The sequence below is a fragment of the Harpia harpyja genome, chromosome 2 (genome assembly GCF_026419915.1).
Source record: "Harpia harpyja isolate bHarHar1 chromosome 2, bHarHar1 primary haplotype, whole genome shotgun sequence".
NCBI lineage: Eukaryota > Metazoa > Chordata > Aves > Accipitriformes > Accipitridae > Harpia > Harpia harpyja.
In genome coordinates, this window is record NC_068941.1 from 76,235,353 (window position 1) to 76,254,688 (window position 19,336).

General features: G+C 38.7%; 1 protein-coding gene across 5 annotated transcripts in view; it reads left to right on the plus strand.

Annotated features, from left to right (window-relative positions):
* STK32B (serine/threonine kinase 32B) overlaps nucleotides 1-19,336 on the plus strand; it is a 189,328-nt gene that overhangs the window by 27,090 nt on the left and 142,902 nt on the right. For 4 of the 5 annotated variants that reach the window (XR_008234171.1, XM_052780495.1, XM_052780499.1 and 1 more), the window contains exons 2-3: nucleotides 1,973-2,028; nucleotides 10,527-10,678. Coding sequence is in view for 4 of the 5 variants with exons in the window: in XM_052780495.1 (XP_052636455.1) it covers nucleotides 1,973-2,028; nucleotides 10,527-10,678 (208 nt within the window). In the remaining variant the exon portion in view is untranslated. The remainder of the gene's footprint in view (nucleotides 1-1,972; nucleotides 2,029-10,526; nucleotides 10,679-19,336) is intronic. The other variant, XM_052780498.1, reaches the window with a different exon arrangement.

Here is a 19,336-nt window from a genome sequence, read left to right on the forward strand (position 1 = left end):
GGAGGGAAAAATTGCTGGATTTTCCCTATCAAAGAAATTAATGAGATTAATATATTGTTTTGAACCTTTTTAATGCTGTGTTGAATTCCTACCTATATTGAGGATCAACTTAAAGATCCCAGTCATTAAGTTCTTCAATCCTCCGACCAGGGGCATGCGTGTGGGAGGGATGACTTGTGGGAACAAGATTTAAGTTGACTTACGTCTATGTGGAAGGTGGTTTTGCTAAACTATCTTGTCTATCAGACCAGTATTGACTAGCAGGAACTACAAGACAGTGCCCCAGTGGTAAAAACTGTTGGCAGAGACCCCAGCTGCAGGTCGTTGACAGACAATCTTGCTTCTCAGACATCTGGGTAACCCTAATTCTTACATGTTTCAGCACAAAATTTGTTTTCCAATTTCCAAGCAGCTTATAAATCCTTTGCAAGGTTATGCATTTTCATTTTAGTATCTGAATCCTAAAACTACTATATTCACAATTACCATCTTTGTTTACTAAAGACTAGAGTCTGCTGCTTTCTGCTCTGTCAGCTCTGGATTTGATTTGGTCTCCAGCAATTACCAGGAAGGTGGTTGCTATAGCTGCACTAATGAAAGGAGCAACCATGTTTCCTTGAAGACAGTGTAAGCAAGCATAAATAAACAAATGCTTAAATATATTATAAGTGGTGTTAATAGTGTAAATGAGATATTACTGCAACAGGGAAAATAAGATTTTAGCCCTTTTCAGTGGCTTGTTATATATCAACCTTGCAACTTCCTACCCAATGCTTAGCTTGAGCTGATACATCTTTTTTGACAAATATTTAAAGTATTATTAGTTTTATAGGACTTTCTTCTTCATCATGGTGCAAGTCACGTTTTTGTTGTATTTATTCACGTCACCACATTTTTCCAGTGACAGTCTGTCTCCATAATTTTGCCAATTCCTGTTATGGCAATAATGGGCACATAGATGGAGGTACAAGACCAAAGCCAGGAAGGTAAGAAAGTTTTAATTTAAAAAAATCCTGTTAAGTTGCACTGAACTTTGTCAACTCTGGTTCACTGAGTTCAGTTTTAAGTGTGATTCTTTTCTGACAAGTGACTGTAAAAACTGCATCACACATTGTCATGTTTATGTTTCAGTGGCTCCGTATCAATTTTGTTCAGGATGTTTGATTTTTTTTAAACCACTAGACCTATCAATGAACCCGAGATTTGAAGGGCATGCTGTGTTCAGTCTCATGCAACACCAACAATAATGGCATTTCTGAGAAAGGAAATCTCTCACTCACCTTCACACCAAACCACTTCAGTGTCTCGGGCAGACTATGCTGTCAGATTTTCACGAAGTGGGAGTAAATCCATTCTACTGCCAAGCTAAAATGAAATCTCCCAAAACAAACTTACGCTACATCTATGAAATAGTCTTACAATATTAGCATTATGTATTGCATTAAGGTGGCAAAGTTCAGAGGGGCTGATCCTGCTAGCTCATCATGGGACAAGCTTCCATCACTGTAACAGAATATGGGAATTATCCTGCAGAGTGATTACTGTAACAATACTATCCTTCTATTACTATATACCTGTAAGCAGACAGTGTTACTTACCTGAATTATTCAGTACCCTTTTAATAGATCTTAATCTTTCTGGAAAATGCTGAGCAGGTTTTGCTAATGGCTGAGTATTGCTAACTTACTGTCTTGTTATTTGGTTGGGACAGAGATATGTTTCTTGGAGATACTGGGTGCTGGAGGCATTGGGCCAAGAGCAGCTGATGAATAAAATGAATGGAGTGTATTTTAAAGCAAACCTCCTCTTTGCTAGGTATTAAATATGTTTGGTGTTTCAAGAGAAAAAGTAAATACCACATGGTAACATTACATAAGTTGGAAACACTGTCTTTTCTTTTCTTACCTGATTTCTGATTCTGACTTAGCACTCTATAAATTATTTTCCTTTTCTTCTCTCCTTTATTTTGCAGTTAACTTTGACCACTTTCAAATATTGCGGGCTATTGGGAAAGGGAGTTTTGGAAAGGTAAGAATCAATTTGTTTTTAGCAGTTAAAAATCTAGTAGAGAATTCCTTTGTGTATGTCTGGTGTGACCTGACTGGGGTAAAGGAACATAGGTTTTGTAGCCTTTTGCTTCTTAGAGACATCTGATTATCAGTATGAACTGACTCTGACTAATGATTAAATTATTTCTATTACAATACATTCACTAAAATTAATTGAGTAAAAATTATTATAATATCTGAGTGTCCTCAGTGGGCATTAGCAGAATTTAGAAATCAGTCCCCAAAACAAAAACAAACAAAAAAGTAGGAGCAGACTACTTTTTTAGACAGTCCACTAGAGTTATCTTGTTCTTAAATCTCTGGACTTATTCGTCTCTTTAAAATAATTGCAGTATTTTAAAGGCACTTTACATAGATTCCATACACTTGGGACTGTATAAACTGACATACACTGTAATTATGATCATTGAGTAAATGTTTGTTCAATTCAACAGGCTTTTGCTGAAACAGAGAAGATTAATGGTTTGTTTACACATGAGTAGACGACCTTTCTTTCCTATAATAAAGACTATAACAAGGTTTTAAATTTTGATACGGCTAAAAACAAGGCCATGCAGTCAGAGAAAATCTTATTATAAAAATATTAGAAACCATTACTCGCAGGAATACATTTGAAGGTGAAATAGAACTTCAGTAACTGATCAAGCAATCTTGATTTCAATGATTCTTGAGTATATGCCAGCTGAGTGCTGGTGAGCTACTTCTGTAGTTATGCACTAAGAACACACACAGGATTTTGCTGGCTCTTGGCCTTCCATGCAGAAAAATGACTTTTATTTTACAGAGGCCAGAAATACTTCTCGCGGAACAACATGGTCCTTCATGGCATGGTTCTTATTCAGTTCAGTAGTTTCCAGGAGAAACCCTCTTTGAGGTCAATAGGAGAATATGCTGCTAGTGCAAAATGGTATTCAAGAACCCCTTAAAAATCAGGGCAGCTGGAGATTTATGATTGTTTATTATCACAATACAGTGATGGAATATCATGTCCAACTAAATAGAGGTCCAGGAGTGCAAGTCAGGTACAGGATAAACAGTTAAAGATATATTCAAATCCTGCTGGCCATCACGAAGACCAGCTGCACCTCTCTTTCTTCAAAGCTTCCCCATTCACACCTCTACTATCTCTGCCCTTTCAAAGGGGCTCTCACCCTTCCACATCATGCAGCAAAATAAAACAAGCCTACATGCTTTTTGAAGGCTGGTTGTTGATGTTTGATCCACTCTTCTTCATGGCATTCAGGAAACTGGTGGATGTTTTTATGATATTTCTAGAAACATCCAATTTTCTTACAGGTTCATGTGGCTGCAGTGTTCTTGTGAACCTGCTTCGGAGATATGTACGAATGAGAAAAGAGTTTCACAATCCTGCAAGAACATGTTTAATGTAAGAAAGGACTCATGTATAAGTCCCCTCTAAACTTAAATTCTTATTTTGCAGCTGTCAAATGCAACAGAAGAGTCCTTGGCATAACAGGCTTATTTTTCCCAAATGAATGCAAGCTTCTGACGAATCACCTTGTTTTTCCTTCCACAGACAGGGAAAGAAAGAAACCCATTTTAAAAGCACCTATTATGCCATAGCCAAAAGCACAACATGGTAAATCAGTCACCGTTTCAAGTGTCTTTCTCTGTGAGTCAGTCTTTATCGTTCATTTAGAAGCCTCGTTGCTGGCAACTTTTCCTATTACTGTCCTTCTGGAAGTACCTGGCAGCAGAAAACATCAACAAATGATGCAAGATCTCTAATCTCTATTGACTCGTTGTTTACTGTTTGGGGTCTGTTGTGCTCTAGCATCCTGCAACATATAACACCGTGTTTGGCATCATGCCTGCCTTAAACTGCCGCCTTCCTTTATGGCTGCTCTGTGGCCTTTTCTGTTTTCTGAGAGCAATAGGATGTTTTAAGACATGCTCTACTTTTTTATTTTATTGCTGTTGGTACAATCTCTCTCTCTCTCTTTCTTAAATTACTCTGGTTGCTACAGCAACCTTAGGCCTCTGCAGGATATTGCTGCAGGAGGTATCTGATATGGCAGAGACTCCACACAGCTCAGCTTGAACTTGTGCACAGAGCTCAAGGTGATCCTCAGCATCTCACCTCCTCCGTCGGGGCCGACTGCTTCAGCAGCTACACTCTGTCCCTCCCAGCTGGCTTCAGAAAGCAGCTCCCTGCCTTTTCCTTTGGCATTTTCAATTCACAGTAGCAACACTTGCTGTTACAGGAATTCCTAGGCCATTTGGCATCAAATGCTCTATATCTCGAGAGCTTGTCTTTTCTGAGAAGTGGCCGCCTGTGTTAAGCCGCTGCCTCAGTACGTGCTGTTTCTTAGGGACATCTTAAGAGCAGGTGCAGACTTTATGCACTGTAGCATCTTCCCCAGAAAAAGTGAAGATACATCACAGCAATTGTGAGGACGGTAGGAAATGGGTGTGGAGAGAAGAGAAGCAGGGTGCATGCCCTTGTTTCTGGAAACAGCCAGGCTCGCTTCAAAGGTGTCCTTTGAGAGCTCAGGTTGTACCCTGGTAGGGGACAGATGAAGAAGGTGAGCTCTGAGCCTGCGTAGGACCATCGCAGCCACAGCTTCTGTGTAAGCCAGTGGTTCTTTTGTTCAAGCCAAGTGACATGCAGGCTATGGCAGAATGGTGCGTGACCACTCAGTGAATACTTGCCCCCACTCCTGGGCACATGTGTACATACCCGGTGTATGTATCTGTACCTACAGATAGTGGTACAGACCTGTGAGCTGCTGCAAGGGTGACAGTGGTACCCCGGCGAGGTATGTGGCACTGCTCTAAAAGTAGCCTTGCTGGCTTCGGTAACCTTGCTTTCCTAGGTAGATGAAGGTAGCTCTTTGCTTATGCTTTGGTGTCCTTGTATGTAATGGGAAACTTTTTTTTTTTCTTTTTTTGGAAGATCTTTAAGCTAGTTAGGCTTGGCATGTTTCAGCTATTAGTATTTCCAAATACATTTGAAGTGGGCCAGGTCAGAAATTTTGTCCAGTTTTATTCGTATATTAAATATTTGCCTTCTAAATCAATTCAGAAGTAAAGAACTAAAAATACTCAAACCAAAAATGTTAAACACTGGTCTAAGTAGCTATTTCTTTATGACATGTGACACCTTAAAAGTGCGCTCTCATGTTTAATCTGGCTAATTTTTTCCATGTTGTTATATGTAGAGCCATCATTCTTTTCAAACAAAATATTGAAAATAAAAATTGAAGATCATCCAGTAAGTACAAAACTGACTAGGAGTGAAATACAAGAATTATCATTGTTCTTTACTGCAACAGTAACCATATAATTGCGGGCTTACTGCCGCAAAATAATTTGTATTCAGGTGCAACAACTAGTTTTCAGGGATTTTATAGTACCAATTTTCTTCAAGTTCTCTATTCATGGGAGCAGGTATACTGAACAATCTGACCTCCTTAAATTAAATTCAAATTATGATTTCAATGTACAAACTCTTTCTTCTATTTGTCTAAGATGCTGAGACACTGGATTTAGTTCTGATTAATTTAGTTGTATAAAACAGTAACTTCCTCTGCTGAAGTAATTGAAATTACACTAGTGTAAAACAGATGGGAGCCCAGAATCATGTCTGCATTGATTGAGGGTACTTTACTAAATAATATGCAAAGTATTTCAGAAAAAAATATGCTGCTATCCTAAAAGCAACAAAATACACAATTGCAGAATATTAATATTGTTTGACAGTATAACCACCTATTTTTTTAGCTTGAGTTAATATGAAATGTTACTAAGCAGATGCTTGGTCCCTGCTCCAGCTGTCATGGTTTGCTCAGGGGAATCTGGGAGTGAATCCCCCTATTTCAAGGAAATTCCCTGGCAGTGTAAAGCCAAACTTATGACATCTATTCTCCTGCCTCTTTGTGTAAATCTTTTCAACTCTGCTTGTAGGCTGAGGCTATGAGCATTAATTTTTCAGAGTATATGGGTAAGAACAGACAAGGTAGCAGTATTTCAAGCACATGCTTCATAGCAGATTTGTCAATTCCCACTCTGAGTGTGAAACATATAGCTGATTTCTGTCTTGTAGTCCCCTACATCTAGGTGAGTGTCTTCTGCCCATGCAGTGCCACAGCGCCTCTGCTGAGCTGTGATTACTCATGGCAGCTATAGCTGCCCCATCTGATCTACTGACCTGATGTAAGATGCATCATATTATGATACAGGAGCATGGCTGAAGTGTGAACTCCAGCTGCCAACTCTCTACCTAATAGTGACCTTGCACAGAGGAGCTTTCTCTGATTGTGGTTTTGCATCTCTCCTTTTTTATGACCTGTCATGAAACCATATCATGTGGTAGTTTGAGAAGCCTAAGTACTCATGTACCAAACTCAGATCAAAATGGCTTTATTGAACCTAAGTGTTCCTGTTCCCTGCTGTTCTTTCCAGACCAAGCACATGGTAGCTAGAAGTCTTTTGAAGTTAGTGGGAAACAGGAGAAATCTGTGATTTTCAGCAAGTCAAATTTTTCAGCCATCCCCATCTTTTGCTCTGGGAAGAGCTTCTCTGAAGCTACCTATGGCTGCTCAGCCAACACAGCATTATGCAGCTTTCTGCAGCAAACCATTAGCACATTCTGCCCCAGTTTTACTCAGCGTAACTCTCTTGCTTCACTTACTTAGCTCTGCAATAGCCTGTAGGGCACTTCGTCACCCATAGCAGTTGCACTGGCTGTGTGACCTCTTAATCTGCGGATCAAACTTGATCTGTAGGTGCTCTATTTTTAGCACGTGAAATCAGAGGAAATCCAAGAAGGTAGCTTAGAAGTGGACCATAGCATATGTTGCTCCTGAAAAATGAAGTTTAGCCCTGCAGTCATAATCTATTGGTTTTCTTCCCCTGGCTCTGAGGGAAAGTGGCTCCAAGTCACACAGGTCAAATCTCTTTTAACCTGGTAGTTTTGAAGGCAGTTCATTGTTACCTTCTCCCAGATGTAAAAAAGATACAACCCTGTGATAACAGCTAAGACATGTAGAAAAACCCTCTTTAGAAAGGCAGTATTTTCACAAGTGACTTTTAAAAATAAGCATCACGTAACTCCAAAGAAGATCAACGGGCATTCATGTTGCCTACCTTTAAACATGTACAACACAGATGCCTACATCCAAGCTAGTCATCTACAGTCTCTTTAGGGGGACTTGAGAAGAGAAACAATCCCTCTAGAGATGGTCCCCTGGACCTATTTAGACCCCTAGGTCGAATACCTTAGGTGGAGATGGATGGGCCTGACCCTCCCTGCTGACTATGAAACTGGATAGTTGTTGAGTTCTTGACACTTATATTTGGTTTGAAGCATCACCTATAGAGACTGCTGAAGCAGCAATATCAGTTTGACCAGGGCACTGTCTGGGCTTTGGTAAACAGTATTCACAGAAAATTTGAAAGGGAATGTTTTAGCAATGTGAATGTGACAGGCTTCCATACTGATATCTGTAAATAAGGCAATTCTGCACAGACTTCCACAATAATGAGTCATCACAGAATTTTTTTGTTGAGGAGCCAGAGCACCTGTTTGTCCCTATTTTAAAATGACTCCTTTGAAAAGAATTTATGCCATAAACAAAAAACCCCAATTTAAACATTTCCCATTAAGACTGCACGCGTAAGGAGAGTTCGAGGGCTTTTCCTTTCTTTCCTGCAGTATTGGAAAAGTTTCAGCCCATTGACTTCAGGCTCAGAAGAAGAGCTGACAGCCAGCAGGAGGATTTCCACTACGATTCAGCACTGTCATAGCAATGTCAGGCGTTTTTCATGATAACATCAATGTGGATGCAGCTTGTGTTTCCTGATTTTTTAGTAGGAAGTAGCTTTAGTATATTCATTAAAATCCTATTGATTTTGAAACAGTGTTAAAAGATGTGCATAGGTACACATTACTAGAAAACATTTACTATAATTCTGCTTTAAAGCTGTATGCTAGGCAAGCTTCTACTAACAACAGAAGGTCTGTTTCAACTGTGCTGAATACCCTTGTCTTTACTGGCAGGTAAGAGAACTGAGTGCCTTCTGGAGTCACAGCAGTGCTTCAAAACCTGTTTACATTACATATTGAGGTGCTCTATATGATCCTAGTTTGCTGCATTGGTCAAAGCTGTAACTCTCAGCTGAGTAAAACCCCATTCTCTCAGCAGTCTCACTAGTCAACAGTTCAATAGGGAGGCTTTTTATGTAATGGAATAGGAGTCTTCTGCAAACACCTCAGTCTTGGCCAAGTTTCATATGAAAATCAAGCTGCAAATTCATGCAAGTGAATGAACTTCTGGACTTAGGTTCTGAGCCAAAATCCATAAACGTTGTACTTTATAATGTGATTCACCACATTGGAGTGTCCACATAATCTCAGACAGGATGTCGGGAATTGCCTCTGCAAATTCTGTTTATACTTTTGAAGAACCTGTGGAAGCTTGAACAATTCATTTCCATCCCTCCATTTCAGTTCAACCCCACCTGCTACCTTTTCTTCCCCCAAAAGGCTAACTCTAATTCCCCATTGTTCCACAGCCTGGGTTCTTTCCATATAGGTGTGAACCCTTAGTTATCTTAAGGGCATCACCAACATATAGACTTTCCATAACAGCTCAAGGAGCTCAATAAAACAAAACTTCAGTACTCACCATTGCGCAACATTGATGGGCTCAAGACAAAGTATTACCATCCATGTTTTATTTAATTAGCAGAACATCTCCTGGTATTAGGAAAGGTAATTAGAAAATCTGCTTGATCACAACTTATTATAGGTTAAAAGTACTCTATTAACTCCTCTCTGGAGTAGATTTGAGCTAAGGGACACACTTAATGGAAATAGAGTTGCAGAGAGATAAATGTGGTTTGGTTTCACTGGCTCGGTTCCTCTTGGAGGGACTGGAAAAAGATAGGGGAAGTAAAATATGCTGATGGTACGCACCTGGACCCTCTCCTCTGTGTTTAAGAAATAAAAGTGACCACACAGTAGATCTCTCTAGGGTCCTCACCCTGGTGCTGGTGGTTCATCACCAGGTCCAGAATCCAGATGACACTTTGTTAAAGTCAGAGGTTTCAGCTGTGGGAAGTTGCCTTAGTTTCTCCAGATCATTTCTGAATTTTGAGCATGCAAGTTCCTTAAAATACAACTCAAAACCAAAGGATTTATTTTTGGTTGGCGTCATGTTGTAATCTGATCTCTGAGCACTGATTTCATGTGTGTATACTATAATTTCATGTGTGTATAATAAGGGAGTGTGTATGTGTGCATGTGTGTATGTATGTAAACATACATATAAAATAATAGTGCCCACACTAAGTGAATCCAGAATACCCTTGAATTTAGACACTACAGAGCTGTGGTATCTAAACCAGAAGCTTCTATTACATAGTCTGTATACATCCTGATGATGAAAAATTCTGGTTGGAGCCTATGGCTGTGTCAGTAATATAAATGTTGCACCAAAATAGTATTCTCAACTAATATTCTCTTGACTGTGAAGACACACTAGGACTGTCACTCAAAAAAGTCCTGATCAATTAACAGGAAAAACTCTTCAGAGCAAAAGTCTGTTGAGGGTATAGTTTTGCTCTATGTGTGTGTGTAGGGCTGTTATGAAGATGAGATTTACACCAGCTTTGGGGATAAGACACAGAACAATCTTACATTTCTGTGTTGCCAGAAATCATATTTAAAATGATAGTTCCTGGATGTGGTGCTGGTGACATTCTCCAGCTTCATTCACAGGGTAAACTACCATGACGAAAACCAATCCAGGCCTTCCATGGGAGTTCTCTTGACTGAGATTTACCTCCTGCATTTACAAAATTATTTGACTTTTGTCAAAAAAAAAAACCAAAACAAAGTTAAAGCAAAGAAATTTACTGCCAGAGACTAAGTCATTGTAATGGTCTCTCATGACTTCAAAAATATTATGATGAATCTCTGTACAAATATTCTTTTTCTTTTCAACAATAATTAAGGGAGCATAATTCTGATATTTAGATGAAATATTGAGCCTTCTGAACATAGGTTATGTTTATGATGCAGTCATCAAGATGTGTGTATTGACTTGCGGGAATGAGGACAATGATTGTGCATTTTCCTAGGCAGGAGGCAGTAATTTCTGTGACTAATGAAATAGCCTGTGATTTGAGCAATTGGAGTGTATTCTGCCCAGCTGTACCATGTAACATCTGAAAGTTATGCCACTTTTCTGGGTCCCCATTTCCTCTTATGCAGGAGTGAGGTGTTCTTTTGTTAATTTATTAATTACAACCTATTACAAAGAATCCTGCACAGCTGTGAAGCTGTGATGTGGACTTTCTGAAGGTGTTCCTAGATTGTAGTATCCAGATCTAGATTACTGAAATATCATAAAAGGCTCCTTTTTTCAAAGTCACAACTGAGTTTCCTTTCTGTAGGTGTCAAACTTTTTCTTTCACTTTGCTGTCACTTAGGTGTGCATTGTACAGAAGAGAGACACCAAGAAAATGTATGCCATGAAATATATGAATAAACAGAAGTGCATTGAGAGAGATGAAGTTCGAAATGTTTTTCGGGAGCTACAGATAATGCAAGGCCTGGAGCATCCCTTCCTAGTCAATCTATGGTAAGGAAACCTTTAAAATTCTATCAGAGATCTCTTGTTTTCTCCTTATTGCTGAATCAGTTCAGGCTATGGAAGGCTGGAAAGCTGAAAAGTATGAAAAATTTTTGATGACCTCTTTTTTTAAGGTATTTAGGTTTTGCAGAGGGTTTTATGTTTCATGAATATTTTACAGGTGCCCTTTTGCATTAGAATATTTAAGTATCACATTCACCTTTTCATTTCTGGTTCGGTTTCTCTCCAGACTGTTACAGCAGTGTGTGGAAATGTGTTGTTCTGTTCAGCTTCATCATTTCTTTTTGACAATACCTGGACGAAACATCTGTTATAAGGCTGTGGAATATTAAACCCAACAATTCAATTAAATTTTTTTTTAGTTGATTAAGAGAAAATTCAAAACTCAATTACTCTTAAAAAATGGCTAACATGGAACAACAGAAAAGCATCTTTTTGTCACCTGGAATTTCTCTTATCTTCCCTGTGCTAGCCACTGAATGCCTTGGTCACATATGAGTGTGAGAAAATGTTGGTCAAGTAATGACTAGCTTCAGCTACACCACCAACTTAAAATATTTGCTGGCTTTTGTGTAATGATAGTAGTAATGGGATGCAGACTTTTCCTCCCTTATCTAAAAATGACCTACACTGTTCAAAAAAAAGGAGACATAAACCATTATGATATGAAAACTGTTCAGTTCATGAATAGCTTGATTGGCTGCAGAGGGTCACAGTGCAAACAGACCTTCTGTTTTGTGTTTTAGTTATCTTACTAGAGGTCGATGCCTAACCTACAGTCTTTTGCTCATCTTTTATTTCACGCTTGACCTGTACAGGTGAAAAATTTCTTGTTGTCAACTTAACAGCTTTCATGAATTAAAAGCCAAATTGTGTTCTGGCTTGAGTGAACACAGCTTTAGTGTAATTGCAGTAACTTATACCAACAAAGCATTTGATCCCAAAATTAATTCAAAAAGGACCTGATCTTATATATATATATATGTATGTCTCAAGTGCTCTACCCTTGAGACAAATGATCATACTTGAGCTAACCTAATATCCTGTTGGAGGCTTAAAGAAAAGTATATAAACGTTGTGACTGTAATACAAAACTTTCCCAGTATATTTTCCAAGGTTCCAGCAACCTGTACTCTGGGGATTTCTTCACCAAAGATATGGTATCTCTGTGCTTAAGAGTCAGTGGATTTTTCTTTCATGCATTTGTCTAATCTCTTTTGAACTCACACAAACTTTTGATCTTTATCAAGTGGTGGCAAAGATTTCCACTGTGTAACTAGATACTGTGCAGAAACAGTCATAGGTTAACGTGATCTACAAGATACTCCAGTAAACATAACAGTGCTGAAGGACTAAAAATCAACCGTTTATTGTGAAACAAAAAGTATGCTAGATTCCAATTACTGAATTATAATCAACTAATTAATATTCTTTCTTGTTTTCTTTTTTTGCCAAAGTTTAAACCTGAAATAAGTAACACCTTAAAGTGCGTTGGGTGTGATGATGATTTTTATTGTAAATAATTAGTTTATTCTTCTCGTGCTTCTGAGATACTGTCACAAGATCTCAAGACTCATATGTTATACTGTATGTGTATATGAGAAATGTAGAAAATGAAAGAGAAGTTTAGTACTCTAGAATTAACAAAACATTTCAGGCAAAAAGGACACTAGTCAAGATGCTCTAGTGCACTACCAATGTTCTATATTCAATGTCTCTAGCAATAGTTATAGTTGACCAGTCTATATCTAGGTTGCTTATTAGGTAGAATGACAAGATTTTTCTTTGAAGAAAAGGCACAGAGGGGGCCTGCCCACCCATCAGATCACATAATAAATGACAGGTCACGTCCCATGGATGGGGCCTGAAATTTATCACTTGCATTAAAGCTTGTGACTCATCTCAGCAGCCAACAGTCCTGTCTCCCTGTCACCAAGGTTAGTTTTCAGGTCTGTGGTATGAGACAGAAGAACATGCAATAGTCTGAAGACTTACATCCAGATCTAAAATCACTGCCCACATTCAGGGACAGTCCTGTGAAGATACACAATTTGCTTGTGCAACCATTCAGCCCCTGCTGCCTTAGCATCTCAGTGCTTCGAAGCCTGAAACGCCCATGTAGACCGCATACTTTGGTTCTCCTTAGGGCCAAAACATGAACATGTGAAGGTAAAGCTAAGCTAGTAGGTGAAACAGTATCCAGGAACATTCCCGGGTGCTGCCTGATGCACCTGGACTGCCCTTGGCATGTGCCCGACCCATGTGAGCTAGCCCCCTCTCAAACAGCTCCTGGGGTAGTTCCAGAGTCAGTGTCCCATGGATTGATGTGGTGTGCCCAGCACCCTTCAGCAGCAAGGACTTCCTAGCAGAGGCACAAGCTGCTCCCTGCCAGCTGGCCTGAGTGCTTGGAAATGCTCCCCAGCATGTTCATCTACTACGATAAGCAGAGTGGTTAAATGAGAATAGGAGAAACTACTGTAGGGATGTCCATCCTTCCCATTGAAGGTGGGCAGCTGTGTAGTCAAACCCCAGATATTTGAGACTCTACTGAGATTCATGGACTCGGACATACACAATTAGAACTGTAGAACATTTTCCAAAAATAATTTCATTGACAGTATTTTCACCTGGAGTGTTCACCTCAAACATTACATGTTCAAATGTGTAGTGATTCAAAGCCCTGACTCCAGAGTGAGCTACTGAACTACTGGAGAACGTATATTTCACCCTGGGCTAGCACAGCAAAGGAAAGTCTTGAACCCAAGCCTCCCCAAAATTAATCTAGCCTACCCCAAATAACTCATTCATTGAACCAGGCCCATAATACGTTTCTATAATTAACCTTGTACAATCCTAAATGAATTTAAAATAGCTTCTGACATATTTCTGGAGTGCCTACACTTGCAGATGGCAGTAGCATGTTCTAGACCTCTGAATGCTCTATCTTGACTTCTGCCTGAATTTCAAGATGTTCTACACATTGTCTTCAAATAATGATTTATGTTATTGAAATACAACAAAACACAAAAATCACAAATGACCCATGAATAATGGTCACATCTGTTCTGTTAACACTAAGCCATATGAAGCTTTGAAACATATTAAGTATATTTTATTTATTTAATAATTGAAACTATATTTTATTTGTTTATTTACAACCATGAAAGAAGGAACACTGCAAGTACAAATGGAATATTCCTTAAACACGTTTTATGTGTTCCCAGCAATAATCTCTTAAAATAACAGCATTTTCATTGATTTTTGGTGAATTAGCAGCCTGTTTAATGTATTTTTACTTGCAGTTTAGATGCAATAATAATTTGCATCAAATACATTTACATTGTAGCTATAACTTACATTAGATGATTAGCAGGAATCCATGAGATTTCCTCTTATGAGTCAATTCATGGCATACTAATGGAAGGAAAGAGTTGAAGCTGCATTTCTTCTATAGTAATTGCAGCTAGATTTGTGTTTCATTTTTCGGAGTTAGATTTTTTTCTGTTCATTTTGTTAACTGCATTGTAAATGTACAAATGGGCTGTAACAGGAGCTACTAACTCTATCTTGTTTCACAAACTGGAATATTAATTTAGCAAGGAATAGTTATATCATGGTGTATGGGCAATAACACAGCTGCAGCTTGTGTAAATGTTAAGTTTCTTTTCACTGGGCTGTTTTGGACTAGTCTGTCTTTCTAGGCTCTATCACACTCTCTGAGGGTTCATATCAGTTTTCAGTAATCCTGCCTAAGGTAAGATTTTGGTGACTAAAACTCAGAAATCTCATCAGCCTACTAAATTTAATTGGCATCTCCCTACTTAGCCAGGGTATCCAATTTTGATTTCCCAAGGATATTCAGAAGTAATTCTGAAGAAGTTATTCTGAGAAGGTAAGTACCCATCTGCCATCAAAAGCTCTGCTGCAGTCCCCACACCAGTAGACAGGCACTGATGCTCTGTTCACTTAACTAAAAAACCAGTAATCCTTCTAAAGAAAGTCAGAAATTCAGTTATAGGTAGGACTCAGACTAAGATGAATAGTGGTGAACAGGCTTTCCCAAATGGTGCCTTTTACATTCGATTGTCATTGGATAAAAACTGAAAACAGACTTTGGATGAGGAACTGTAGTAAAGTGTGTTTGCACAAAACACTTTGCGGGCTTGTAGTTAAACAGTCATGTAGTCTATGAAAAATTGGGGATCTGGCTGCCCACACTAAGGGGAGCCTAGAGCTCATGTCTCCTGCTTTCTAGATGAGCTGACTACTTGTCTGCTATGCAAAATGCGATCATAGTGCCAACAGCTTTTTTGATAAAAATGAATCTATCTTATTTGCCCCTTGTAATCTCAGTCAAAAGTAATTAGCCAGCTGGACCAGTCTGGATGACACTTCAAAAGTCTTCAGAAAAACCTACATTTCTCCACTGATTTGAAAGGGAAATTAGGCACTTATTTTAGTTGCACTGTCCTTCCCCTTGATTCCTCCCTCCCCTAATCCCCAGTTATAAGAAGCAAGACTTAAGCTTACGTAGGTAGCCTGGACCTGGTCTGCTGTTTTTTTTTGTCTGGAAGGGATATACATGATGATAAAATTAGGGAATTTTATTATCAAAATGCTTGCATTTTCTTCAAAGTATCATTTTCTGTAAGAACGTCAGTGTCATCAAAATCTATTTTTTCGCTTTTGGATGAATTGAAATGAAATCTTATCTCTCTTAATTCAAAATGTCAAGTCCCAAATCCATACTGAAAAGCATATTTGGAGGAAATTCCACTCATGACAACTTTTTCATGAATTTGTGGACTGTCGCTGACCAGAACTGCTGATTTTCAAATGATAATCATCCGGACCTTCAAGTTATACAATAAAATTAATATAGTGGTAAATCTCCCAACAGTTCCTTGAACTAAAAGGAACACTAACCAAGCACATTAATCTTTTTTTGAGGAATTACATCATCAAAGAGAAAAGCTGGCAACTCAAGAAACAAACATGAAGACTGGAAAGCCCTTTAGTTATACATGATAACAGCACAAAGAAGTAATGAGATATGGGAAAGCAATCTGTCATCAGTTAAATTCTTGTGGAGAGAAAAAAGAAGAGGAAAGAAAGTAAACCTTCTGTAGTGGGTAATTCTGCTGGCATCCATCAGTAACCACAGCACACACAAGAATACGGAACAGCTAATATGAAACAAGGGTAGCATCTCAACTCCAAAAGGTCTATATTAAAAAGCTTTTGAGGTTCATGTATCTTCTCTGAGCTTTATTAAACTTAGTTTCACAATCTAACTTATAAATCATATTATTTGAAGCATGAACTGTCTTTCATAACATCTGACACAGAAAAGAATCATTCTTCTGTAAATGCTCATAATAGCTTGGAGGATAACAGCGTTTTTCAGGAAGGGCTTGGGGTTGATTTACAACCTTCATTTTAGAAATGAAATTGAATAAATGCTTAAAGATATGTGAGCCTTGTAGCCAGTTTTGTCACCATTAGAGGCATTTCTGATAATAGAGATTCCTTCTTAAAATGAAAAGCAGTCCTGCTTTTTATCAGACCTTTTGTATGTTGTGTGTATTTCAGGCATAGATGAATGAGCTGTAGAAATGTCAGCTCCTAAAATGATCCCACCTTGAGACTACAACACTCCCCTTTAAGATCCAGCATTTTATCCTTGTTTATCCTTCCCCAAATACCTGGGTGTCCCCTGGGCAAGATGAGTAGTGTTCCTGAAAGGATTCATATTTTATATATCTTTCTCACAACATACGTTAGGACTGAGCCAAGAGCCAGGTTACTCCCTATGTACCAATGTGGCTAGACTTGTCATTACATGACTTGTCTTCAAACATGAGTAGACTCACTGGCTGCTCTGAAAATAATACAGCTTACCACAAAAGGCAGAAGTTTTCTGCAAAAAAATCATGTATATAAATGGTTTCTCTGCTGATGTGGAACAAAAAAAATCTGAAAAAAATTTTGACCATTCCTCAAAACTTTTGGAACATTGAAGTCATCTTATTTTTAATAGTCTTGCTTAAAGCTGTTATATCCTTTTTAAATTGTCGGAACAATTTCAAAGGCAGCAGAGGGAGAAAGATGAAGATTTACTTTTGTCAGATTATAGGTCATTTTCCTAGTATAGACAGAACAATATGTTTGATACATTTAACAACCCATAAAGAAGTGTTAGCTGCATTCTCAGAGTGGCTCTGTATTCTGATGTATTTTTCTTTCTACTCACCTCTGGAGTCTTCACCTACTCAGCCTATGGAAACTGTATGTATTTCATAAGACAGATCTACAAAAGTACATTACTGCTACCAGCTAGAGTAAGACTAAGTTTCAATTCCAGTGAAAAATGGACCAAGTGAAGAACACACATCGTAGCAAAAATGTTCCTTCATTTCTGAATTCACCTAATACCCCAATCTGCCTTCAAAAGAAAGAGGAGATGAAAAAGAGAAAAAAGAATGCTGGAGAGAAGAAATTATTTGTTCAGTCTCAAGTGTTGGATGGGTTGTTTAATGTACACACACACAACTGGAAATTATCATTTCCCTGTGAAGGTGCCCTTTCTAGAATAAGCTGGGAGGAATGTCACCTTGGACTGCCCCATAGCACAGCTCTGCTCCTCAGACTGGCGTCAGAAATATGCATAAACCTACAAACTTAAGGAAGCAAGAGCAGCTGGCCAAGTGTTTGACTGCTGGGTGGAGCTGAAAATAACCAATCAAGGAGTATCAATTACCCATCAGAGACCCCAAGCACCAAGAGGAGGTGGTTTAGGTCAGTCTTAGGTGAGTTTGCTCAGCAGCTGCAGTGTTTGGCTGTTACTTGCCTTGGCATAATAGACCTAATCAGGAGTGAAAATATTTTATGGAGGATAGAAAATTTCTTTTCTGATATCTAATATGGCCAGCTTTCTGAGCTTCATGAGACTCCATACTAAAGGCTATGAGTGAAGTCCCTGATCTAACAGAAAAATGACATTATATTTTTGGAAGGGAGCAGGGGGCTTGTGGTGTTTTCTGTTAGAACACAGGTTGGGTGTTTGCAGCTAGCCTGACTGCCTCTTCAGCAGCAAGGAGCCCTGCTGAAAAGGGAAGTCAGGCTATAGTGATGTCTATCTTAATAGTATGTGGTGGATCCCCAAAAGGTCATGAAACAACAGATCCTGACAAACATTCAGGTTTCTTGGCGAGTAATGAAGGTGTTCAATGCTCTTGGCTTTCTTTGGTTATACCCAGCTGCTCTAAGCCTGGTTTATGGGAAGAAAGACTATGATGTTGCCCTCTTTGGCTATGTCTATGCTAGTAATTTAAAACTGGGTATTCTTCCTGGACTCTTGAATCCAATCTTCCATACTGCTAAATATTTTTAGACCCAACTCCTAGCCTAGTTGTGGGCTGGGGCATGAGCACCATCCCAGAGGAGGCCCCAGTGCAGCCAGATTGCTCCCAGTGGGCAGCTAGCATGCCATCACCATGGGTTTGAAGCCAACAGTTTAATAGTCCAGGCACAGACTTTTCTGTGCCATTTGGTCTCAGTGCTGTAGAACAGCCACTGACATGTTTATTGATACAACATACGTTTCTTACTTCTTTGTGAATTTAGCTGAGGTCGTGAACCCCAGGCTATGTAATCCTAGGCCACTCTAGATATCTGATGGGCTCCAAGATTCCTTTCCAGGCAAGAAGAGATTGTAAATCAAGGGAGATATATATATATATATATACACACACACACACATATATATATATATGTAGTGTCTTGCACAGAGCTTAGATGGGTGAACTCTTTTTGCTATAGAGGGAGCAAAGGGTGAGTACTTTCCTCAAATAGCTAGATCATTTCATCACTACATTAATGTAAATCTGGAATAGGTAAAGATACAGAAGTTTTATATCTAAGATTAAAAAAAAAAGTCTTTTCTCCAGAGCCTTAGAAGAGACAATGATGGAGGAAAAAAGGGCAGGAAAAGGTGATGAGGCAGCAGGAAGGGTAGGATAATTGGAAGAAGAGAATACAGGAAAGATTTGTCTTGAGTTGTAAATATTCAGGATATTATTTCTGGCTGTGGAAATTACATTGGACTCAACATTGCCAGTTGGTAACCTCTGGATGCCTGTGCTAAATGAATGTTAGCTGTAACATCTTCACTGACTGATGAGTGCATGATCCAACAGTTACTTATTTTTATGCTGATTTTAATACCCTAAGATACTAATTGCCAGTATTGGGACACTGTCTCAAGTCTGCCTGTATTGAATTTTGTTCTGGTGACTAATTGTTTCCTGTGAGAAATTGCTGTCACCTTGGAATATGTATCTTTGGACTTAACTTTAATACGTTCCTCATAAAAGCAGGAATTGGCCTTTGGCATAGTTTAAGTTTTGATCCTTTTTGCATTAAAATATGCTGCAATAGATATTTCACCTCATGTGTGTCTCTCTGCATCCTGGGACCTTCTTAGGAGCCTGTCTTCTGCATCATTCTTACTGAGACAGAGACTTTATTTGCTGACCCATAATAAACTTTTCTCACAGAAAGCTTTCACTGCAAGAGGAATTTTATTATAATCACTGGTAAATATCAATCTGCTGGGAAAAATAATCCCTTTTGTTTTAAAAATGT